This window comes from Dermacentor albipictus, chromosome 1, assembly GCF_038994185.2.
Source record: "Dermacentor albipictus isolate Rhodes 1998 colony chromosome 1, USDA_Dalb.pri_finalv2, whole genome shotgun sequence".
Taxonomy (NCBI): domain Eukaryota; kingdom Metazoa; phylum Arthropoda; class Arachnida; order Ixodida; family Ixodidae; genus Dermacentor; species Dermacentor albipictus.
Genome location: NC_091821.1, coordinates 337,844,290 through 337,869,075, shown reverse-complemented (window position 1 = coordinate 337,869,075; position 24,786 = coordinate 337,844,290). Strand labels below are relative to the sequence as shown.

The window sequence follows — 24,786 nt, the reverse complement described above, 5'->3', positions numbered from 1 at the left end:
TCAACATAAAAGCAGTGAAAAGCAGCAATGTCAGTGTCAGGCTGAAAGCAGGTGTATCTTCAGTGAACGGTGATTGTTTAGCAATTGCCTGGAGTTCTTTGTTGTTTTTTCCTCACTTCCTAACAACTATACATGATAGTTAATGTGTGCCAACCTGTTCAAGGACCAAACCTGAGACAAACTGGCTATATCTGATCTTGCCTGAGAGAGGTAATTTTCATGGCTCTCTTGCAAGGCCACTGGTTGCTCTGCAAAATTGCTGTTTTGCTCTAGGGTGGAGTAACTGATCTGGCTCTGACAGCAAAACATTATGTGAGGTGAAAGCTGTGCCGTTTGCCTAAAGTAGGTCACGAGTGGGAGCTGCTTCCTCCTCTCTTCGTCCCCACATTCCAAAATGGTCTGTGATGATGTGAAAGTGTGCAAAAGCTCGTTACTCTCTTTGCAGGAAAAGCCTTTTCAGAATGAACAGCTTTCCACACTGTTTAACATTGCCCTGAATTCTTATAGCTCTTCATATATCCATTGCCCGTTCACCGTTCATCTCGGGCTGTACGTAGCTGCGTTTGATAGGACTGCGTGAAGGTGATTAAAATCACTCAGATGTGTTGCCGAGACACATTTATCCTCCCCTCGTTAGTGCTGCTTAAAGGTATGCCTGTTGACATTCTATTTGTTGACATGAAAATAAGGCCTTTATGCAGATATAGCCTGCTTCATACTACTGGTGGCATCATGGGCTCGCTGGAAATGATAATCAGGGTTGTTCAATAAAGACTGAGACTGATTCTTTGAAACATTGACTTCTGAAAATTACTCGTTAGAACTTTTATATCCTTTAGTGTACTCTCCACTGAGTGAAATGCACCTGTTCCACCATTTCTGCCATGCTTGATATACATTGGTAAAGCCATTTATCTCCATCCACTTGAAAACCACCTATGAAGCCTTGACTGCATTCTGCTCCATGACAAAGTGGTGTTGTTTCCGTTCCTTTCTTTTTTTTGCCATGGGCACAAAGGAAGTCACAGGGGGCCTCACAAAATGTATAAGTCAGATTGGCATAAGTTTCTGTGAATGCTTTTTAAGCTACACACAGAACTTGACCAGATAGCATAGTTTATGTAGTCATCATGGGTCACAACCAGCACATTTGGAGGCAATCAAATACGGTCTTATTGTTGAATGAATATTGCTACTTTTGCATTAGAGCGAGAGTTATGCAGCATCTGGTGGAAATTAATCGAGTCATGATGTTAACAAAAAACACAGAGATGGCACAGTGAAGAGCACTAGACGTGTCTCAGTCTTTATTGAACGAGCCTTGTATTTGCTCCAATACATTGCGGAAGTTCAGTAGACTCCTGGTGCATTGTGTTTTGTTCATGTAGGCATAACCAATAAAGAGCCCAGTCGAACCACATGCTTTCTGTACATAGGCCATTTTATTGTTAAACGGAGGCCAACAAACAAACAGAAAAGACACGACACACACACACCAAAGCACATTGTGCGTGTACGTAGCCGCGCGTGTTTGCTTTGTGGGGACGGTTAGAGAGAGCGGTGATTAACCACGACTAGTGCAAACGCTACAGATACGTGGACGAGATTCATACTTTGCTGGGAGCAGCGTACGTGCGCGAGCGCGTTTGTGACGCCTGACTGTCGGGACCGCGGTCTGCAGGCCTCAGAAGAAGATAGAGGTAGATGTACAGTAGAGTGCCGCATTTCCTACACTTTCAACGTTTTCTATTGTCACTCTCGAGAAGAACAGGATGCCTACTCATGGCTTGGTAAAACAATGTTAAGCTGTGAAAGCTAGAGCTCTTGTCAGCCAATCAGGGGCTAAATGCATAGGTCTGCAAGCATATAATAACTGTTTGATTGGCACTTGTCTATGCAGATGTACAGTCACAACAGCTGTGGTGGCGTACTTATGGCAGACAGCGAAGTGTCTAAATAGCATGCAGCTCCGTCATTTAGACCTTGGAGTAACTGATTAATGAAATGTCCAGATTTCAGAGTGCATGCATGGTTTAGTATGAGAGGCTATCTGTTCGATCAGCAGCTGCTGGATAAAGCAAGGACTGGGCACTCAGGCCCCTAAAATAACAGTAGTGACGCACCCATTTCTACAGATGGCGTTTGTGAAGGATGAGCATGAGAATCGTTGCTGATCATCCCTGTTTTAGTGATGAGCTCTCGATCTGCTAGCATGGTGTCACAAATACAAGCAACCAAGCCTTTTGTTATCTATGATGATGTCAGCCATGCCTTGATCCACTGTGGGGTAGGGGCAATGTTGAGGCAGCATAGACAAATCCAAGACAAACACCATGCAGGTCCCTTCAATTTGTTGTCCTGGATTGCCTGAGGCACTGGCGTCTTGGGCAATCTTTGACATTATGAGATGACAAATTGAAGAGACCCAGGGATAATTATAACCTGGCACAAGAAGCACTATAATTGGCTGTTCACCATAGTCAGCTGGTGGCCACCTGGGGTGCAACACAAAAATCGCATGCCTTATACCTCCGGATCGTCAGTCCGACTTGGGGTCCAACAATCTCAGAGGCCTTTGGCGTCATATTCGTAAACTCGCTCAACTGTGGTACGTCACCGATGCGCACTCTCCTGTACATCTCACTGAGTGATCGCTACCGTTGCTGCACTGCCTGAGGGACTGCGGCGTGGACAGCTTTTCTGATTGGGCGGCAAGCGATCACGATGCTTGGCAAGCAGCGGGTCCCTGAGCGATAGCCGGACGGACGGGCCTCCCCCGCGGAGCGTCATGCAATTTGGCGAACGACTCAAATAGCTTCCTATTTTTGGTACCTCTACCAGACGGCGCATTCTTCATGTTCGAGCATGTTTTCAAGTATGAAAGCGATCACATTACGGACACGAGGGAAGCTATAAATGATTTCTTGTGCTCCTGCTTCTTTCCTGTCTGCGCTGTCTCTATACTTTCAAAGGGGGATTGCCAACTTCCCCACACTTTAGTCTAGATGGATACTTCATGAGCAATGCTGGACTAGTACAGTTCTAGCCGATGAGTGTGTTTTTTGGTGTTTCCTTTGTACAGTTTGACAGAAGCAATACGCGCGCCATATTCGAGTCGAAAGCCAGAGCTATCGGAGTGCGTTTCAAAGCAACGATTAAAAACGCGAACCTTTCCAAGATTACAAGAAATGCTATTATGTCTGCGGAAGTGTCTCGGATCGTACCGCATGTTCTGAAAGAATTGAACAGGTCCTCGTCACCTGCTTTGTCAACATAAAGCGCAAGTGACTGATCTCGTATCCTTCAAGCCCAACCCACTGCGCCAAACTAGCAATTGAACAAGTTGGTGCCGATTCATTACAGCAACACAACGAGCATCTGCTTTTAGTTGAACGGTTCTGAACACATCCTTTCTATCCGTTGTCATTTAAGTTGTGAACGTTGTGCTGCTGTTGGGTACCGATAATATCGGACGGCCGCAGGACGGGTACTTAATGTTGCTAACTGTCGGATTGGAATAGTTTCAGTGCAGTGCCTGTTAAATTTTGATGTCTTCCTCCTCATTCTTCTTTCTTTTTATGCATTAATATGTGTCACTCAAACAAGCTGTAGTTATTTCCTAAATGATGATTACTTTGGTAGGCACACATCTGCATGTGTCCATGCCACTTTAGCTTCTTGTGAGGTGAGCCGACATATGCCACGTGCATGGCAGCGTAACGTAAACGCCACGTCCTGATCACATGCTGCTGCAGAAATCCGTGATGTGAGCTGCATGATCTGCCAGAAGCTGTGACATTGGCGCGGACTCATTGCAAGCACGGCTGTGACGCAATGTGGTTGCAGTGCATTTAGCTGTACTAGCGAAACGACAAAAAAAAAAAGCCGATGCAAAAGTCTTATTTCCGCTGTCGTAATTAGGCCAACTCTAGATGACGTTTCGTTACTACAGCATGCCTACTCGTTTATTCACTCCTGAATTATACACCAGTGTGTAAAAGCAAAAGGGCCATGATTGTCATGAAAAATAAAGATTTTTTGGCTACCTAAGCTTGCGATCTTGAGTGCACTGCGGTGATTTTGTAACCATGTTCAACCTGCAGTTGTAATGCCATGAAGTAATTAACTTCCTTGTAAAACACATAATCCTTGTCCTTTTGTTCACGAATGCTTGTGAGCACTTACTCCTGTCAACTGCACCCTCACTCTAATGCAGTAATTGTTAAGCAATACTAATACAAAAAAAAGAAAAGAAATGAATGCGAACTTGCAACCACATCGCGCATCTGCGACATATACCAATTTGCTGAGGTGTCTTTGACGTGCTGCAGTTGTTAGAAATGTGATCAATGTTTGAAGAAGGGACTACGCCCTTGACATCTCTGTTTCTGTCGGCAGCAGCGGCCCTGGCTGGGGCCGAAGAGTTTGGCCGCGTTGCTTCCCACGCAGTACACTGCACAGTGCGAATGTCGTCGCCGTGGCAGCGGCCGGCCTGGGCGCTGGCGGCTCAGCGAATGATGAGCGGAGCGTGCAGGCTGGCTGAAGCGGCGGCCAGCCACTCGGGATTCCCCTCAGAAACGCTGCCATCCAGGTTCAGCCAGGATTTGTCTGGGTCTTCGCTGGGTAGAAGCCAAGATGCACTCAGGACAGGTCCTCTCGTGGTTTATTGCATCATTAGAAGGCACGATCACAAGACAGCGGAACAGACTCAACACTGAATTTCTGCCAACTATCCTCAGCAGTCAACCATTGTCTCACAGTTGTACGGGGCGCACTCTTTCGTGCTCGTCAGACTTCGACAGGTTGTCCAAAAGTGACGTTCAGGCTATCAGTTAATTTTCTCGTTTCAGTACTGGAGAAGAGGCCCTCAAACACTTTTTGAACATAGTATAAAAATGTTGCCAATCTGTGGTAAAGGCTGCTGTGATCATGTGAGCAAAATATTGCTGCACTGCATGCAGCAGGGAATTTACAAGCTCATGTCAGAAACAACAAAAAATTGCTTGCTGTTGCTTCTGCAATGCCATCATGTAGCGTCATCAAAAGCAGCTGGCCCACCAACGCTATTGGCTAATTTTGGGATCGTAAGATCGTTCTCAGTAATATATCATTGTGAATTTTGAGTTAAATAAATTAAAATATGTCTGCGATCTCAAAAAGACAGAAAAACCATTTCGGCTTTGCACTGCATGTAGCTGTGTCATCTGCACATGGCCTCTGAGATGGCAGCGGCATTCTGTGTAGCGTAGTCTACCGCGACCGCCATGGGGTGCTGCAAAGAGCTCTTTCGCCGTAGAGTTGCTGTATGTGCTACCAAACGCATATACAGCAACTCTGTTTCACCATAAAGCCGCTTTATTTCCCCGCCGTGACATTCTACTTTTGGCAGGGGCTTTACACTCTTGGCTTCTCCTCTGTGCACCTTCCACTGCACTAGCAAATACAAAGAGAGAGAGAAAGCTAGGTATCGGTGCACTAACTCCACTTATAGTCGAAAGATCCAAATTTCCGATACAAGATTCATGAGACATTCCTTAATAGTGAGGCCACTCTATGATTAGTTCGATAAGTATTTCAGGGCTCCCTTAAGGTTAATTTGTTTTAAACAGTATCACATGTGCATTTTCAATAGGTGGTGTCCAAATTCATGATGATGATTTATTGGCATATATCCTTCTTAACGCGGTGGTGACAAATCGTAACCTAGCCTGCTCGAGTTACTCGGGTATGCTATGTATGTTTTTGATTCTAACATTTTGTATAGATCTCTTCAACCTTTTTTCTCTTCCTCAACACTTCTTTATCTAACTTATACTGATACCTATGCCTGTAGTGGATCCAGTCATATAAATCACTTCCCTGGTTTTTCGTCGCTTGCTTATGTCAACTGCTGTCTGGTTGATGGTTCCATCCACTTTAAATCCAACAAGTTCTTCTAGAAGGTGCACATTACCTACAGGTCTCATTGGGTGAATCCCATCGCATGCCGTTACAATGAGCCGAGTGGTCTTTGGATTTTTGCTGCAGCATACACATGCCTCACCTAGTTGCTAATATTTGCTCTGGTATGTTTTCGTCCTTAGGCAACCAGCTCGAGCCTCAAAGAGCAAGGCACTTCCTTTCTTGTTATCATACAGATTTTCTCTTCCAATTTCTTTCCTCTCATTCTTATATATCTCCATGGTTTTTGTTTCCATTCTTTAGATCCATTTCACTGTCTCTGTTTCTCCCACTTTCTTTCTTATGATGCCTCGTTGCGGAACTTTCTTGACCTCTTCCTCCATTCTGCGTCCACACTTTTCAGGTACAGATACTTGTGCACTTTAGCCACCCATTTATTTTAATCCATGTTCCTAAGTGTTTCTTCGAAACTAATTTTGCGCTGCGCTTCTCTGACTTCAAATGAGGCCCAGCCCATGTCACCTTGCACTGCTTCATTCGTGGTTTTGCCCTGGACTCCCAGTGCCAACCAGCTTACCGATCATTGGTTAACTTCCAGCCACGACAAAATCTCGGATTTTAAGCAAAGAATGGCATTTGCGAACGTTTGCGCTGGCACCATTACTCCTTTCCAGATTCCATGCACCACCTCATAATTGTGGCTCCAAAGTGCTCTATGTTTCATTATTGCTGCATTCCACTTCCCTTTTATTTACAGACTAGCTTGGTGGGTTCTTGAGTAAGTCTTTCTTTCATTTATGTATACGTTGAGGTATTTATATAGCTTGACTATGGATACGGCTTGCTGTTTAATCGACGCCACGTAATTACTTGTCTCTTCATTAAAGGTAACACCTGCAATTCCCAATTTCTCTGTACTACAATTAAGGCCTAGATTCCTCTCTGTATTTCCACTGATATTCACAAGTGTCTGTAAATATCTTGCATTGTCTGCTAGTCACACTATGTTGTCTGCATACATTAATCTGGGGACCTTGTGTTACACCATTTGTCCATTTAGCATGTATGATAAACCAAATCCTGATTCACTGTTTTCAAGTAATCTTTCTATGTCCTTAACATAAAGCGTGAACAACAATGGAGACAGAGGACATCCTTGCTTCAGTCCTTGGTGAATTTCCACCACTTAATTACATTTTCGGCCTTCCCATTATATTTGTACTCGGTTATCTCTATATATGTATATCCCTCAGTAGCTCCACAAAATCGTCATCTGTGCCTTCATGCTTGAGAATAACCCATAACATTTCCCTGTCTACATTGTCTTAAGCTCCTTTAATATCTAGAAATGATATCCATAAAGGTCTATTCTGAGCTGCTGAAATCTCTATGCACTGTGTTAGTACAAACATGTTTTTGTCTAAGCATCTGCCTAGTCTAAATCCATGCTGTAGTTCTCCCAGTACATAATTTCTTTCCACCCACTTTGACAGTTCTAATTTTATGGCTTGCATTGCCATTCTATACATCACTGACGTTAGTCCAACTGGCCTGTACGAGCTGGTTCTATCGTTAAACTAAAAGTATGAGGTTTTACATGCCAAAACCACTTTCTGATTATAAGGCATGCCGTAGTGGGGGGCTCCAGAGATTTGGACTGCCTGGGGTTCTTTAATGCGCACCTAAATCTAAGTACACGGGTGTTTTCGCATTTCGCCCATGTCAAAATGCGGCCGCCGTGGCTGGGATTCGACCCCACAACCTCGTGCTTAGCAGCCCAACACCAAAGCCACTAAGCAACCACGGTGGGTCTGGTCCTATCCTTATCACCTTTGCCTTTGCAGATGAGGTTCATCTTGCTTTCACGCTATCCAACCAGAATTGTCTCATTTTAGTTAATCACTTGCTCAGGAGCATTAGTCAGCAGTGCCTGGCTCTTTGGATCGAAGGTTTTGATTAGCTGTATTGGGATGTCATCGGGTCCTGCGGTAGTGTTATTAGGGACATTTCCTTCTGGTTTTTTCTAGTCCCAGTAAAAGATTTATGTGCTAAATTTTAATCTCTCAGGCTTCTCTGTCGTTGCTAGACCTGTTTGGTCGTGAACTACGCTTTCTTTTGGGCCGAAGTTATCCCTGGTAATGTCTCTGATCTACTGCAGCAGATCATCTCTTTAAAAGATGTTACTCTCTTCATCACTTAAAGCCATTTTTGAATTTTTATTTGGAGCTCCGAGTGCTCTTAGATGGTTACAGAATCTTTTTGGGGCACTTTTGTCTCTTTTGCGAATGTTATGCACCCAGCATTCACTTGTGCATTTAATTTTGTCTTGCACAAGCTCGCTCACCACCCTTTTCTTTTCTCGATATTTGTTACCTCTTAAGGAGTACCTCTTCTTCGTGTAATCTCAACTTTTTAACTTGATGATTCCTAGTCGCCTGCTTATGCTCTTCTATAGCTTGCTTTATCTCCTTCCACCACTTACGTGGTTTCCTCTTTCTAGTTCAAAAATTTTTTTGCCATGTCTTTCTTATTCCGTGCAGCATAACATCTGTCAGTTCCTTATATTCTGAGGCTGTTGTAGGAAACGCCTCCATTTTCTTCTCTGTTCCTTACAATCTCTGTTATTTGCTTTTCGTTCACTTTAATGTTTAATTCACCTCATCTCATAGGGTGGCACCCTCTGGATTTAAAATGCGGTTATTAAAGGCTGTGCTTTCGCTGGTTGAATGCCCCAGATGCGATTCTGGGAGCCGGGGACATGTCACAGACGTCTGGTTTTGTGCACCACCTATTGCCAGCAAAAGGCATCATTGTAGAACATGTCGAACCTACTCATGACTGCAGCCAACAGTGTTGCAGTGAGTGGTTCATTTGCCCTGATGCCCTATCGAGGACTCAATTTCACATCTGGATGCTTGCTGCGAATTTTATTCAGGACTAACGGGCCTCTGCAAGTTGATCAACAATATTGAATGACTATGGAGGCTGCACCTAAGGCATGTGTGTTTCATGGCTAAGTTACAAAGGAAAATACTTTTCCATGCGAGCTGGTGTTTTCCTAGCCCTTCCTGTGAAACTGGAATCACGTTGACAAAGCATCGCCACAAATAAATGTTTTCTTCTTCTTGCACTCAGCGCGCTTCCTATTTGCCTCGTAGGAAGGAGCCTGCATGGCTTGTCTGTAGTAGGCACGACATCTCTGATGCGATAAAGTGCTTGTAATTGCTTTTAACTCAATATCTGTAATCCACTTGATGTGCTCTATGTACTTCAAAGCTCCCTTGTGCAAACTGCATCTGACCCTTGTTCAACACTGTTCCAAGGCCCTTGTACGTATTTTAAGCATGAAATGCTTTTAGCTCCTGTTGTTGGCAACCCTCAAGTGATCTTGAGCCAAAAGTCAGAGCCGTTATCCGGGCACTCAAACAAGAACATCCGGGCAAGTTGCGAGAACAAAACAAGATCATCCGGGCAACTAGTCAACACCGCATTACATACACTAGTTACTTCCCAAACAAGTTTAAAAAAATGTTGCTTCTGAGTTTTTCCAAATGTTTGTTCACAATGTTACGCAAGCTGTAACTTCTAGTACGCTGAAGTTTTGCCATTTTCAATAGCGATGTTCAAAAGGCATATACAGGGCACTATACACTTGATTGTCATCTTTTGGCGCTTAGGCAGAGTTGCCTGTGCTCTCTTCAACGTCAATGGTCCGTGAGGTCCGTGGCGCGTCTGGCACACCACGAATGGCTGTTTGACTGAGACAAGACTTGCAATGAGGTTCTGTCTGTGACAGGAAACTATTGCATCCAGATGGACCGGTGCACAGTATGGCGTGGTGCATTGTGGTGTGCCATTGTGAATGTGCACTACACCCATTTTAAGATTGTGGCTAGTATCGTCTCCAACCAGTCTGCTTTGCCGCTTGCCATTTCATGCATATATCTACTCTCGATTATGGGAGAGCGAGCATTTTTCATGTACTACCATACGCGCATGCGCCCATCCCGCTACTATGTGCATGCTTTAGGTGCAGGGCATGGTCATACCGCAGATCACATACAACCAATCATGCGCCGAGCACTGTCATGTTTTACCGATCGTATTTCCCGTGTAACACATCTCACACAGTCGCACTAAGTTTCAACTTCCTGGACCGTGAAGTAGAGCATGTGATGTGGGCCCTGAGCACCACTTTGACAAAGAACATTGCATTGCAATAGTTTGTCAAAGTGGGCCCTGAGCACCACTTTGACAAAGACTGAAGGAAACGCGGCATGGCCCCTGCGTAAAACAGCAATCGAAAAGGAGTTGGGAGTATTCACTCTTAACAAATGCACATTTTACCTCTGCAAGGATAAAAAACATGGCCTGTGGTTCTCGTAGTCGTAAAGTGAACCAACATTATTGGAGGAAAATTCCAGGCCACTGCCGCCGCTATTAACTGGGGACTCGTCATTACTGCACGAAAAGCCTTCGACAGCAAATACAAACAGCTCGGGTCTGTGGTTTTGACTAGAACGTTCTCCTTTGTCAAAGAACGTTTAAGGGCGGCAGTAAAACATCAGTGTTAGAGCCAGGGCGATGTACCTTCGTCGCATCATTAAATGGGCAGGTCTCGTATAGTTTGCCTGGACGTACCGTTTCGCAGTGAACTACTTGCGACTATAGTGGGCGGAGAGTGCGAAAAAGCATGCGGATTGGAAAACTGGCCGTACAGCGTGCGTTGCTTGAGCTGGGCGCAGGATCGCCCGAGGCGTCGCACGCAGCCCCGGTAGCTCTGGTGCACGCGGCAGTGGCACACGCTCACCACCGCCAGCACGATGAGGCAGGCGCCCGCCAGGGTGGCCGCCGCGATGTAGATGTTGTGCAGCTGGTCCGCAGGACGACCTGCGGGCGAACGCGCTTGTTTGTGCACGGGGTCGGAGTACGCACCCGCGTGTTCACGGTATACGCGCGACAACATGTAGTGCTAGAAGCAAGACAAGAAAGTTCACCGTGAGGTGGAGGCTTGAAGTGGTCAGCGATGGCCAAGCTCAAGGTTCCAGCGACATTGCTTGTTCAACCACTGTCGATCACATATCGTACTACAGATTTGGCTTCGCTGCTGCAGCGTTGTATCAAATACCAACTGTATACTCAATGGCCGTTTTTTCGGTGCCAACTGCCTGCAGCGGCATAGCCAGGACTTTTTTCCCGGGTTAGGGTTCAGGCGAGTATTGTCGCACGCCCTTTTATGCCTGATATCCTGGTACACAAACTTCGGCGTGCCCCCTCGGCTATGCCCCCTGGTTATAATTTATAAACGCACCCATGAGGAGGGTCAACTGCTCGCGTTGCGTAAAGAGCTAATTAGGCGGATATGGAGCAGCGTAAGGATCTGCTGCACGCTGGACTCTGCCCTGCGTATCTTCGAATGTGCCGTGGTCGTCCACGGCACAACGAACGTATAGCATTTCATTGTGTATGCTGCACAGGAGCACTGTATTAGTTAATAATATTACATAATAATATGAAGCGTTAGATAGCGCCCTTCAGCGTACAGGTTATGTACACGAGCACCTCGGACCGCTTCGCGCTGTGTGGTGAACTGACCCTGCGTCCTGGCCATGGCGTCGGCGGGCGCGGACGGCGGCAGCTGCGAGCCGCCGGCTATCGCGTTCAGCTCGCACGTGTCGCCGGTGAAACTCCGGGCGCAGGAGCAGTAGAAGGAGTCCAGGCTGGGCCAGCACGAGCCGCCGTTCTGGCACGGGTTCGGGAAGCACGGGTCATACCGCTGCGTGCAGCCTGGACCTGCGTGGGGGCGACCGCGGTTCGCATTTGTGGCTTCACAGCTCTTCTTACGTATGATCACAGTCCGCATTTATACTTGTAGAAAGAAAGAAAGAAACATATTTTATCCATCATCAGCACGGGGTTAGAAAGCGAGGAGCACGAAAATTTATTCATTATATGTCAGAACGTTAATACCAGCTTTTGTTCGGGCTGGTGGCTCATATTTAACAACAGGGAGCCACCGGCAGCTGGTTTATTGAGCCCTTTGTTGACTTGAGGTCTCTCCCGAAGCTATCCGGTTAAGGAGGAAGAGAATGTCGGCTGCAGGCGGATGTAGCCTTGCAAGACGCGCAGGAAATTGCTCCGCCCGAGGCATCTGCTTTCAGGAAAATTAGGCGCCGTTCAGAAGCGCAGCACGAGACGGGTGAACACGACGCGCACAGCTATGCCGGACAGGACACAAGCTCGCAGCCTGTGAGCCAGCCGTATCCCGCGCGCAATGCCGCGCCTCCTTTGAGATCGTTGTGCTGTGGGGACACAGCGACCTGAAACGGGCCTGCCAAACACTACCAATCACAGGATAAGTCCACGTCATTTAAGATTGCCGTGGACCAAACATTTATGTACACTTCGAGTAACTTATGAGATCGTGGTTAGCACTTGCCCTCGGGAGCAGGTAGATGAAGACGACGTCGAACGGCGTTATATGCACTGTAACGGAACGGCCTATTTAATCGAGCTACTCTTGTATATATAAAAAGAATAATTAGTTCAGCTCGGCTTCTACGTCTCCTTTAGGAACAGCTTACTCTGCTTTGTCGTGTAAAGGCATGTCTACGACTCTCAAGGGTGCACAACATATGCCACTGTGGCCTACAAGACATTCTTTAACAAACAGCGCGAATAACGGGGCACAGAAAAGAGACGCACGACACAGGCGCTGACTTCCAACAAGTATGTTTATTGCGCGAGCGCAGAATATATAAGCAGAGAAGTAATAGTAAAAACGTTCATCTAGCGCGATGCAAAGGTGACCGCCGGTTTTGCCCATCTCAGTGTTGTCTTCAGAAGCGCTTCGGAAGCTGTGCATAGGATTCCAACACGTCGTTATCTGTGCTCTTTCTTTCTTTCTTTCTCAAGGTAAAACAAGCGCACCTGCCGAGTGCTTCACACAAAAAATGAGCACAGCAAGCGTAAGAATTTCAAAGCGAGTCTTTGTTGCAAGGCGGCAGAACTTGGGAGCAAACGGGTGATCCCCCGAGAACGCCGCAGAGTTCTTATCGTTTCCGGGCGCATATATCGGTCGCAACCGCTGCGCGCTGTGCGCCCGCCCTTGAAAGAGCATCGCGCCGGCCTCCTTTTCAGCAAGCTGGGTCAAGAACGGCACGCGCCGCCAGCGCGGCCGCTCGTGACGACAGCCCGGAGCCGAAACGTTTGTCGCGACCTCCAAACGCCTCCTAACGAGGGGGGCGATTCGCTAACGCGCCGGGTGGAGTTGAGGAAAAACACACACGGAACGCGCGCGTCGAGGCCTGCGCAAAGTGGACCCTTTCGACGCCTGCGTTACCTTTAACGATCCAGACTGTTTCTCCTCGAAACCAAGTTGTTTGGGCAAGAAATGAAAATAACGGAAACGGAAGAAGCACAGCTCGTGAGGCTTCCGCCTTCCCCTTGGTTAGCTTTCGGACACTGCGTGGTCAAAGCGGGCTCTGGTCGCTACAGTTACCTTATATTTTCGATACCGCCGCCGTATATAGCACAATTGGTAGCGCAAAACGAACGCGTAATGCGCAGGTTGTGAGTTCGGCTATCCCGCGGGCGGCAAGTTGTTTTTCTTCGTCCACTTTCATTTCCCTTTAGCATATGATTGCTACGCTTGAATTAAAGCTACAGATAATTTCCCCCTGTGCCTTCCTTGGCTTCATTATCATATGACTTGACCTAATCTGGTTGTGACTAATAAAAGTCGGGTCCTTCGATCTCCTTTCTCTTTTGTTACGCAAACGTGTTACATTGTTCTGATCGATGCATGAGCGACCGAAGACATTTGTAATCCTAGCGTGCTTCGCACAGTGCTATTGAGACCCGTCGAGGGAGCGATAGATACTTGCCAGAAGTAGGGGGGCCTAAATGCAAGCTCCCTAGCCAGAAGGTTCGCCGACATTCTGTGTCTTTTTTTGAAAATTAAAAAAAACTTATGGGCATATGTTCCATGGAAAGCCAACTGTCGTTTTGGGTTAGTCTTCAAATGGCACAGAAGAGCTTTTATCACCTGGAGGTAGCCCGCTTCGTCGGTATTTAGTACGAATTGGAAGAATTCAAGAGAAAGGAAGAGACGTCACCATGTTGCGTTGTTAATGGGCAACGTTTTTAGATTTAATGCGGACGTATATACACTGTGACTGCATTGTCCACCGTGCAGCGCTCGCGGTCGTTTTTCAAGCAGCGGCGCAATAATCGCAGCGAGTCGGACAGCGCTAGTATGTCAGAAAGTGTTCTTGCGAACAGTTTGAAGCGCTTTCAAGACGGCATATTTCGTGGACCGAAACTAACTATACGACACTGTTCAGCGCTTTTAAAAGCTTATGGTCATCTACGCTTGACGGCCGCGGTTATAGTCCTTTTACAGCACTTTTCCTTGAGAACTTTATTGGTGTTTACTCTTATTGGCGCGGCCCTTTGATACTTGTCATCATCTTTTTTCACGAGTCGGCCACGATCGGCCCACTCACCGTCGTGCCTGCAGAGGCAGGAGTAGTTGTTCCCGCGGTCCAGACACTGCGCCGGCGGCGGGCACGGGTTTGGCCGGCACAGGTCCACCTTGATCTCGCATCGGCGCCCCGCGTAGCCGGGCCCGCAGTGGCAGCGGAAGCCGGCCACCAGGTCCTCGCACTGGGCGCCGTGCGCGCACGGCCCGGAGTCGCACTCGTCGTACTCGAACTCGCACAGGTCGCCCCCGTAGCCCGGCAGGCAGTAGCACCGGAAGCCTCCGCTCCCGGCCGGCAGGTCTTCGCACTTGCCGTGCACGCACGGACGAGCGCCGCACGCGCTGCCGCCGCTCTGGTTCCTCGACGTCTCGGTCGCCGTGGGCGCCGGGGGCACGGTGCTGCTGGCACTGGTCGTCGTCGCTGTCGTGTTGCTCTCGCTCCGACGATCCTGCTGCGCCGTCAATTGCTGGGGCGGCTTCTGACCTTCCGCGCTCGGTTGGGATTGTCGGTCGTCGTGTTGCTCCGGCGGTCTTTCTGTCTGTTGCTCGGACTTGTCCGTCTGCTCGGCCGGTTGCTGTGTCTGCTGCGTCCCCTGATCTTGTTGCTGTTTCTGAGCTTCAACAACTCGTTGCTCTTGCCCTGGTAGAGGTGTCTGGCCGGTTTCCCCGAGAGGCTGATCCGTCTTTAGTGGCTGCTCAGTGTGCGTCGTCTCCTCCTGGAGTTGCTTGTGGTCAGGTTGCTGCAGCTGCGGACGCTGCGTGTCTTGCTGCCCTTGCTGAGTTTTCCACTGGTCGGGTTGATGCGTTGGTTGCAGCTTTGGCTGCTCCGGCTCTTGCTGCTGCGTTGTCTCCTGCTCTTTGTTCGGCTGTTGTTGCAGCTCCGTCTGTCCTGGCTGTTGTTGCTGTGCCGTGGTAGGGACACTGGTCGACGCGTCTGCGAAAAAATCATCCACATTGCATACAAGGCCTAAAGGGTCGCAAGTAAAAAACGAGGTGCTGCTTGCATTATTTGACAAGTGTTCTGATTCTGAGCCTCGTTGCCACATTCTGCTGCAAACGCTTTTGTAAGGCGTTGAGCGTAACGCTGACGTTTTTTGAAACCTTCGATCAGACAGTCAACTCGTCTAGGGTTGGTTGACTACGTATCGCTTTAGACACCACAATGATATTCAATAAACTACGCTAAAAGAAAATTACGGGCGCTTAATTCTCATTGTCTGAAGCAACCGCGCTTGAGAGCGGGAGGAGAAAGCTGCCGACTCGCATTCCGCAAGCAGGCTTTAATTCCACATCTCTCGCACTAACCAAAGTTCGCTTTCCTGCAAGTAGCACTGCTAAAGCCCAGATACACGTTTTGAAAGCTTGGGCGGTGCGAGAAACGTACCGCGGGATGAATTATGTCACCGGCTCGCATGATGCTAACACTTTGCGGGTTTAGGCTCAGGTCCGCCATCTTGGTTAGGTCAAACGAACTGTGTGGACAAGCGCACTTGCATGTTTTGCATATTTCTATGTTGGTCTGCTGGTCAAGGAGTGTGTCGCGCGCGTGAACAGGTGAAGTTTGTCTTGCACGATGATGCTAGAATTGTTCGGGCCGTTGCTCTGCGGGGTGTAGCTATATTACGTATAAGGTGCACATGTTTGTCGGGCACTAATGTTGGTGGCTATATATATAACTACGCAAAGGTTAGTCCCGGACGCTGAAACGCGATGTTTCCGAGGAAAAATGAAGGAAAAGCGAGGCGGCTCCAAGCAGCACGCTGTTCTAGCCCAACGTGTCATGTACCTGGTACACAGGTGCGGTTAGTGGCGTCATCAGGTGTCGGCATACAGCGGCTGCCCTGTGGACAAGGGTGCAGCTCGCATGCTCCGAGTGGTTCCTCGCAGCGTCTGCCGCGAAAGCCTGCAAGAAAGACACTTTGTTCACTAATTGTGTCACACCGCCTGCGCGATGTGCGAGGTCGGCGTCGTTACGTGTAATAACAGTGAGGGAAATTTGTTGCAAGGGCATCGCGCATCACTCCCCACAAAATGAAAGCTGCACCTGGAGCGCTTTCCAACGATGAGATGCACTGTTGCTGCGTCTACACTGACATGTTAGTTTGGTGCAAGTACTGTTTATAACATGCTCTGTTCGAGCTTAATTTGTTTACGGCACTGTGACGATGGCAGGCTATACGTCCAATATCTAGTTTCCCGCGAGTTCTGACGAGCGTTATGGCATATTCCTCAGTGGCGCATTCAAAAGATCTCTGTAGCAAAAAAAAAAAAAAATCATGTAGACGAGTAGGAAGTGCTCCTTGTTGACCACTTCATGTAATGAAGCGGTCGTGTGTTCGATTTCTGATCTCATTGACAGAATTCTCACGCGAGCGAAGCGCAAGGACACCGGTCTATTAAGATGCGTAACAAAGAATTCTCGGTGGCGACTCTTGATCCAAAATCCTTTTCTGCGGCGCATCTCTCTCACTGACGAGTTGCAAACGTTACTGCAACTTTAGAAAATATCAGTCATTGAAAAGGCGGTGTCTACGTGGGCTTACCGTGGGGGCAGAGGCACTGGAAGAGCGATCCCGACAGTCCCTCGGCGATGTCGACACAGAAGCCCTGGTTGAGGCACGGCTTGTGGAAGCAGCCGTCGCGCTCCTCGCAGAAGCGGCCCGACAGGCCGGGGCAGCACCGGCATGCGTACGCTGCGGCCCCCGGCTCGAGGACGCAGGCGCCGCCTCCTGCCGAGCAGGGGGCCTCCGAGATTCCAGCCGCCTCCTCGGCCGTTCGCGAGCACTCGTGACCAGCCACGCTCACGTTCAGCAGCCACGCTGAGCCCCAAAGGTGAACTGTATGCATGCGCGTGGTGGAGAAAAAGGGATAAATTGGTGGCTGGTATTTATTATTGCGGTAGCAATTATATGGACACTCGAGGCGCATTTCTGCCGTTGGCGTTTCCGTGATGGTCGGTATAAAGTCCAAGAGCGATAACATTGTCGCCTCGCGCGCCTTATGCTGTATGTGCGAGTGAAAGCGTGCAAGGGTGAGCCAATGATGGCGGCTCAATTTCGTGCGCGCAAGGGAGGAAAGCGGGGAGGAAGCGCGCCGCCTTCCGTCGCGCGCAAGGCACCGGGGGAGAGAAGGGAGAGGGGAAAGCGTTCTACTCCGGCGGCTAGTGCGTATGGCGCCGCGCGCGGACCCCATCTTGAAAGTAATCTACGATGGGGACAGAGTGCGTCGACTGTCGATAGCTTCGTGTGTGCTGTGTTTTCGCCGCTTAGTTCACGTTGAAGCAAGAGGCAGCACGAAGGTCAATTCACTCGCTGCTGCTGCCGTGCTTCCTCACTCCAGCGTTTTGACAGCGAGTTTTCGCAGTCATCCAGGGAGATGTGCTCATGTTTGCTCGTATACGCGTGTGACATCATGCTTGTTAATTTGGTTAGTAAAGCGAATGTTTACAAGTTCATGCGGCCAATAAAACTACCTTCTTACTTCGTATAGCTGTCTACTAATTTGCTATCGCAACCGATGCTTCGCCTTTCGGGCGAAACTGTTACTCTTCTTTAAAAGTCTGGCTCTAGGACTTCTTGGGAAAGAAGTGATTGAGTGAGTGATTTATGCATTTACTTTATGACCCGATTAGAAAACAGCCGATACCTCAAGCAGATGTGCAAAAATTTGAAAGAGGTGCCGCACATGTCTTTCGTTGCACCCTTCTTGGCATCGCTGGTTCGATTGCCGGTCGCCGCTGCTGCATTACGATGGGGTCGAAATGCAAAAACGTTCGGGTGCCGAAATTTAGGCGTACGTCAAAAAACTGTGGACAAAATTATTCCTGAGCTCTCTGGTACGACATCTTTCATAGCCCCAGCGATGCTTCGGGACGTTAAATACCATGAATCAATCAATCAACCTTCTTGGCATCCCAGTTCTCCGCTACACAGCGGTTCTTTGCATTTTCGGAAGGGCACCCTTCCGAAAATGGAACACTCTGAATGGAATGTTCAATGGCGCATTACGTAATGTGCCATTTGATATTCCCTTTTGGTGTTTCTATTTTATATTCTCACGTGTAAGTAGACACAGACAAGAGAGCATGCAATATGGCACCCATATAGGCCGGACCGAAACTATTAGTCTTCCGCACGGAAGGTTTGCCAGCTGCTGAAGTTCTGCTGCACTTACTCTGCTGCGACGTGCGGCCCTCACGACTCCACGGGTGGCATCGAGCTTCGTAGTATGTGTGACGTGGTACTATAGTACGACGCCACCTGCGATACCCGCCTCCCGTTCGTGAACCAGTGAGCGGCAAAAAGTTGTAAACTAGAAAGAAAACCGGATGGAAATGGCGAACACTGGTGATGTTTGTTTCTCTTTCCCACTGAAGACGACGCGCGTATGTGGTACGTCTCGCTAACTTTGAAATACAGTGAGAACGAGTTGCATCTTTCGCTGCCGAAGAAGAGGCGCACCAGAGCGCTTAATGCGCCCATAAAGACATCTTGCTAAATTTAGCTTTGCCATAGCCTTTAGCGAAACCGCAACCTAATGTGCGCTTACTTTAACAACTACACACCTCACTAGTCGGAATTTGCGGGTTGCAGAAATGGGCCTGTTCCTGCCGTAATGCTAGCGCACGCTCGAGTGAATGCCTCGGGGTCGATCGATGCAATCAGCGAGAGAGCCAACGCACGTCGCGGCCGCGTTACTAATTCAAAAGTCGCTGCGCCAAGTGCAGATGGAGGGCGACGTATATTTAGACAGCTGTACGTAACGCTGCAAAAGCATGCTCACCCTGTTTTCTTATTTGGGTCCCGTTTCTTCCTGCGCGTTAGGGGACTTCTGAGTTCACTGCGCAGAGGAGGCATCAACGCGTTGTTTTTGGCCAGGATGACTCAATTCATTTACCTGTCGCTGCTGGCCAGCTGGCTACATTAACTCGTGCCAGAAGTGCGTTTCTCGAAGTTTGTGCACAGCGAGCGTTCACGAGACAAGGACGGCGCTGTATTTGCGCGACATCTCCTTCTTATCACGTCAATGAAATACAGCTGAGAAATCGCATGAAACTAATCGCAGAATAGTCTATCTAAATTTTGACTTTACGTTACAGTTGCTTGTAATATCGTGATCAGTGCGGTATCGGCAGGCCTGTACAACCTGCAGCGAATGTTTTCTCACTCCATTGCGGTTCGGGAACCAAAGATCTCTACACAAAATGTTTGACAAGTGCCAAAGTACCTTCATGAAGCACCTGATGCAACATAGCAGCAGAAGACGAACGTTCGTGTACTTAGGTTTCTAAGTGAACTTCTCGTCTTCGTTATCAACTAGATCGCATACAGATACGTTCGGAGACAAAGCTGAAGAATGAACGCGTTGTCAGCCACGTATACTCTGTTCTACGTCACGACTGGGTTATGTTGGGATCCGTGATGCTATCGTTCCAGCGGTGTGGCCTTTTCCTTCGAACTGGCTCACAAACTTTGGGTCCATTTAGCGCGCTTGGAAGGAAGCCATATGCGAACCGCGGCGTTGGATGGAGAGCATTGCGAACAGCGGTGACAACGGAACCAGAAAGACAGAACAGATGCTGAGTATCAAATGGAACAATAAATTATAACTTGAGTTGTGCTTTTATAGGTTTTCTTACCATCGACTGCGCCTTTGTGGCTTTTTTTTTTCAGAAGGGTTGAAATCTGGACCAGTTGGTGCATACTTGAACGAAAAAACCAGTCAAAAACACAAAGGACAAGAGAAGAAGTTCACGACACAACGACTGGACTATCAACTGTGGTTTATTAGAATCCGTGTAGTCCCAGCAAGGGCAGCAGAGCATGCGCAACCGCATCATCACTTATCACAAAGCATGAAAAGACAGCACCGTTTCTATCGGGACCGACTTAGAAATTCAAATTCTTTTTCTTGTAAGCGCACCGAGGTTGTGCTAACGCAGTCATCACCTAATAAACTGATGAAGTACGCTTCCAAGATTTTTTTTTTTTCATGAAGTGCGCCTTCTTTGATAAACAGTGGACTGTTAAAAGGAAGGCCTCAGCCTGAAGCCGAACTTTGGACTAGATTAGACTAGATTAGACTAGATTTGGAAGCGATTATCAGTAGCACTCTTTCTTGACGTGAAAGGCGCTTACGACAACGTTTCCCATCGCACTCTTTGACATTGGAGAAGTGGCACACACCTGAATTCACTCACCATCGCTTGCATTCCCTCGATCCCTCTATGCAACTGCGGCTGTTACCAGGTCTTCCGCGAAATGAGGAAACAGTGCTGTGCCGCTTACGTTTGGGCGTCGCATTCACAAATGCTTATGCATTTCTGATTGGAATGGCTGATAGCGCCGAGTGCAATGCCTGCGGTGTCGATGAAACCGTAGAACACCTACTGTGCTGCTGCCCATCTTTTGAAGATGAAAGGCAAGACCTCTGCACAGCTCTCAATCAGCTAGATGGAAAGCCGTTCACCTTGAAGAAGATCTTGGGATCATGGCCTCGCATATCACAGCTACAAAAGGCCACAAAAGCGCTGCTGCGATATTTGAAAGCGACCGGATTGAGTCAGCGTCTGTGATCCGGACTGAGTGACCGACTGATATCTCCAGTGGACTTTCTCTTCTTTTCATCTTTCCGTCCCCCTTTCTCTTTCCCCTGTGTAGAATAGCCAACCGGGCTCAGTCCTGGTTAACCTCCCTGCCTTTCATTTATCATTTTCTCTCTCTCTCTCTCTCTTTGGACTAGATGACTTGTCTTCGTCAGCACAACGAAGACTTTGTGGCCAGGCTAAAGATTTCCTTGTGCGCCCATGTCGATCACTTCAATTATTCGTCTTCACACTAGCCCCTTGTCATGCCTGAATTTCTTTCCTGACAACGGTACATATTCAGTATCACTGACAGACAGTGCATGTGTTCCGTCCTTTTCCTTGTCCTATCGTCTGCGCTCTTCCCCATATATCATCCACAAGCCAACTGTGTCCAACCATCGTAGCCGACCGTCGTGCAGTGGCGTCACTATAATATGGCCCCAGTTACAGCAAGCGCTGCGGGGTTGTATCTGCGCAACATTTTATGTACCTCTCAGAGGCACCGCCTCTAATATATGCCGCTTCTTAACTCCTCGTTCTAAAGCGCCCTAAGTCATTAAGCTTAATTGCTAAGGGAACCCACCGACCAATTGTCATTTTTTTTTTCTTTTCAGTAGTCGGCGTATAGTGCCCGTCCACTGTTCTACTCAGCGAAAGGTGCACGGCGGCATAGTGGCGCCACCGCTTTCGCGCCAATATAGTAAGTAAACGGACGCGTACCGCTGAGCGCGTGGCTTCCCGGCGTGAGTATCTCTGGCGAGATGGTGAGTCCCGGTGCGTGGTAGGGCTTCTCCCAGAGCAGCAGCGCCTCGTCGCGGCGGCACGGCTGCTGGCCGTAGCCGCCCTGCAGGGACTGCAGCGCCAGCCTCGGGTCGGTCGCGTTGCCGCCGCCCGGCAACCACTCTTCCGACAGGTTCAGCCTGCGCACAGAGAGGTTATTTCTGGCGCGCAGCCTTCGTCAACAGAAGCGAAACCGCAGGCTATTATATACTTGCCGACGTTTACGATTTTATTGTAATATAGGTCCAGTCTTTTAGAGCTTGTTTACGATTGTCGTATGTTCACGCCAATGAATCTGCGTTTTCTTTTTTTTTTCGTTCGCACCTAGTTTCGGGCAAAACTTATTCCGAAACAATACAAATATGGTCGTTACCGATTTCTTTTTTCTTTTTTTTTGCCCGATGTTTTGAGACCGTCGATTATACAGATCTACCCGTGCAACAGGTAGATCTGTATAATCGACGTGCAACACCTCCCGTGCAACAGGCATGCCAACTTGCAGAACCAACGTATAACGACTGCCAAGATTTCGGCTGCGGTTTCGTGAATTGCACGTCTTGTAAAGGTTACGCTAGCTGCGAACATATGCAGCAGAGCGCCTCGTTACAGGATTTTCACGGCACGTGAGCTATTCTTAACTTATTGAACTGTAGACACCGTAAGTGATCAGACAAGCTTTAATATTTTTCACCAAATTTAAGTATTTCTTTGCTACGACTGTAGCATCCTCCAAATTCTAAGGTTAACAAGTCTGCGCTAGGAACTTGAGCGTTGTCGATTCCATGGCTGTCTCGGGTCGCGCTTGTGAACTTCTGGTGATAGAAAGCTCTGAAAGATGAGGAGCCTTAAGTTGGATTTCGAACTCCAGAACTTCCGAGCCGTTTTGGGTGCAGTAGGAAGCCAAACAGACCTGCCGTAGTCAGCTTCAATCATGCGCTCAGTGACTTCGTGTTTATTTTTCTGTTTTCTTTTGCAAGCATTGTACTTACGAGAAGAACATTGACTAAGAACAGCGTATACAAGAGCAAAGAATGGAGGAAGACGACTGACCGAAAGGAAAAGAGGAAACAATAAAATTAGCGGAGCAAGTGCATTCGTAGTTCTTAACAACTAGTTATCGAAACGTTTCGCCAATCGTCAAATATCCGGGAAATCAACGAGAGAACATGAGTGGTCAGGTCTAGGTGAAATAGATCTGTTGTCTGAGCGCTTTAATTAGATGACTCAGTACTGCTAGACGCGTTTATTGATGAGAGTGTGTGCATTTGTTATGCGTGAGCGCGTAAATTTGCAACGACAAGCGGACCATGGCTTTCGTTAATTACCATAGATACTTCCGGGTTCGAGAACATTCGTCCTTAACGAAGAGAAGAACGAACAGCATGAGAGAAGAAAGGATGTCATGGCTTCTCCGCAGTACGGACATACGAGGTCGTGAAGTGCATAGGCCAGGAGGTCGAGATTATAGGAAGAAATTAACCGTCAGCCTACAGAGCCAAGTTATGATCATCTACAGAATAAACCTACTGTATCGAGAGGAGCATACCAGAACCAAACGGGAGAAAATTCCGTTCGTCTAGTAAGGGTAGAGCCTGAAGGCATGCCTTCAAGCTCCAGAGCTTCGCGTAGACTATGCCAAAGTAAACGGCACCTTTGAAATTTCTAACAGCGCAGAGCCGGCTCTCAGAGCCAGTTGTTTCAAAAATCACGGAACAGGACCATCTGGATAGACTCATTCAAAAACACCGTAAGTGATAGGTACAAATACTCGTGTATAATTTTCTCGCAATATTTGCTTTTACGTTGCTTCCTGAAACGATCGGAAGGCTTTCTACTTTGTCTTAATTTTGAATACACTGCAACAATTTTTTTTTTCACATTTACTACTAAAGCAAAAGAGTTTCTCTCTGAAGGAAAATGCTCACTCACTGTATGTCGTCCGTGCTTTGAATGCTCAGCGAGAGAGTGGTGCGCGGTGTCTCTTCCTGAGTCCTGTTGGCTTCGGAGTCGGGAGTGCAGGCCATCTGTACACCAGAAGAGAACATACACACCTGTAGATGGCGTAGCGTCAGCTCGACGTCTTTGCGGCAGCGTGAGCTTGGCTGACGTTTAACTGTGGTATGCGTCCCTCTTGTCTACGAGCCTGAGCGCTTGCCAATCGACAGCTTAAGCGCCCTTCTCGGAGCGACGGTGACCACAGAACAGCCCAGCTGTATGACTATAAGGGACGTTCGGCCTGCTCAAGATGTCTCCAAGAGGTCGTGGTGGCGTGCACAATAGGCTTGCCCGCATTGACAGTTCCACATTTGCCCTGGAAGGCATCGAAGGAGAACGCGCATTTGATCCGAGCGTTTACGCTCTTTAGAAAAACGAGTTAACCGTTTTATATTGTTCGCAGTCTATACGGAATCTCGGAGTTCCGCAGCACTGTGTAAACATCTGGTGGCGGAAAGCCGATTGCCGATTGCTTGCTACCGTCCTTGCTACTGGTGGTGTCGCGAGCCCCGCTATATGTTCACGAGCCGATCGAGCTTTCGAATGCATTGCAGGCATGGTGAAAAATTAACTATGTTTAATCGGTGAATACGGGAGCCTGCCCATTGCCCTCGACTTTGGGCCTTCATTAGTGTCGTCATAACTGATACGTCACTGTATCGAACCAGTGTTGAGTGACTGACATGAGAATACATGTATTTAACCGGTATTGAGTCGCTGTCATGACATTCACTATACCCGAGTTTTCCCAGAGTACGCTTCCGGACGTTCGGTTAGAAACTGGTGTGCGAACCGTTTCAACGAGGCCCCGCTGCTTTTCTTCTGTGACCCATCGTTTCTATTTTTTTTTTACTTCTATCCTTCGAGGCATCCGTTTTTCAATATGTTTGCAGTTGGCTAAATAACGGCATTTCCTCTGTACATTGCAAATGTCACTTTATTACGCCTGTGCTCTAAAAATTGCGCTGTTCGCCTTAACCGCTGCCTTTTCGGGGACGAGAAAATCGCGTGTATTACGACAGCCTTTGCATCGTATTCCGCT

General features: G+C 48.0%; 2 protein-coding genes across 3 annotated transcripts in view; one reads left to right on the top strand and one right to left on the bottom strand.

The window, feature by feature from the left end:
- Positions 1-24,786, top strand: part of LOC135899707 (uncharacterized) — a 52,157-nt gene that overhangs the window by 2,451 nt on the left and 24,920 nt on the right. The gene's annotated exons all lie outside the window — the stretch shown is intronic.
- Positions 3,934-24,786, bottom strand: part of LOC135899459 (neurogenic locus notch homolog protein 1-like) — a 32,105-nt gene continuing 11,252 nt past the window's right edge. The window contains exons 3-10 of one of the 2 annotated variants that reach the window (XM_065428755.1): positions 23,679-23,773; positions 21,690-21,889; positions 16,927-17,220; positions 16,170-16,286; positions 14,409-15,317; positions 11,497-11,694; positions 10,620-10,791; positions 3,934-4,619 (exon numbers count right to left, since the gene is read on the bottom strand). In XM_065428755.1, coding sequence (XP_065284827.1) covers positions 4,508-4,619; positions 10,620-10,791; positions 11,497-11,694; positions 14,409-15,317; positions 16,170-16,286; positions 16,927-17,220; positions 21,690-21,889; positions 23,679-23,773 — 2,097 coding nt within the window. In that variant the 3' untranslated portion in view covers positions 3,934-4,507. The remainder of the gene's footprint in view (positions 4,620-10,619; positions 10,792-11,496; positions 11,695-14,408; positions 15,318-16,169; positions 16,287-16,926; positions 17,221-21,689; positions 21,890-23,678; positions 23,774-24,786) is intronic. The other variant, XM_065428823.1, reaches the window with a different exon arrangement.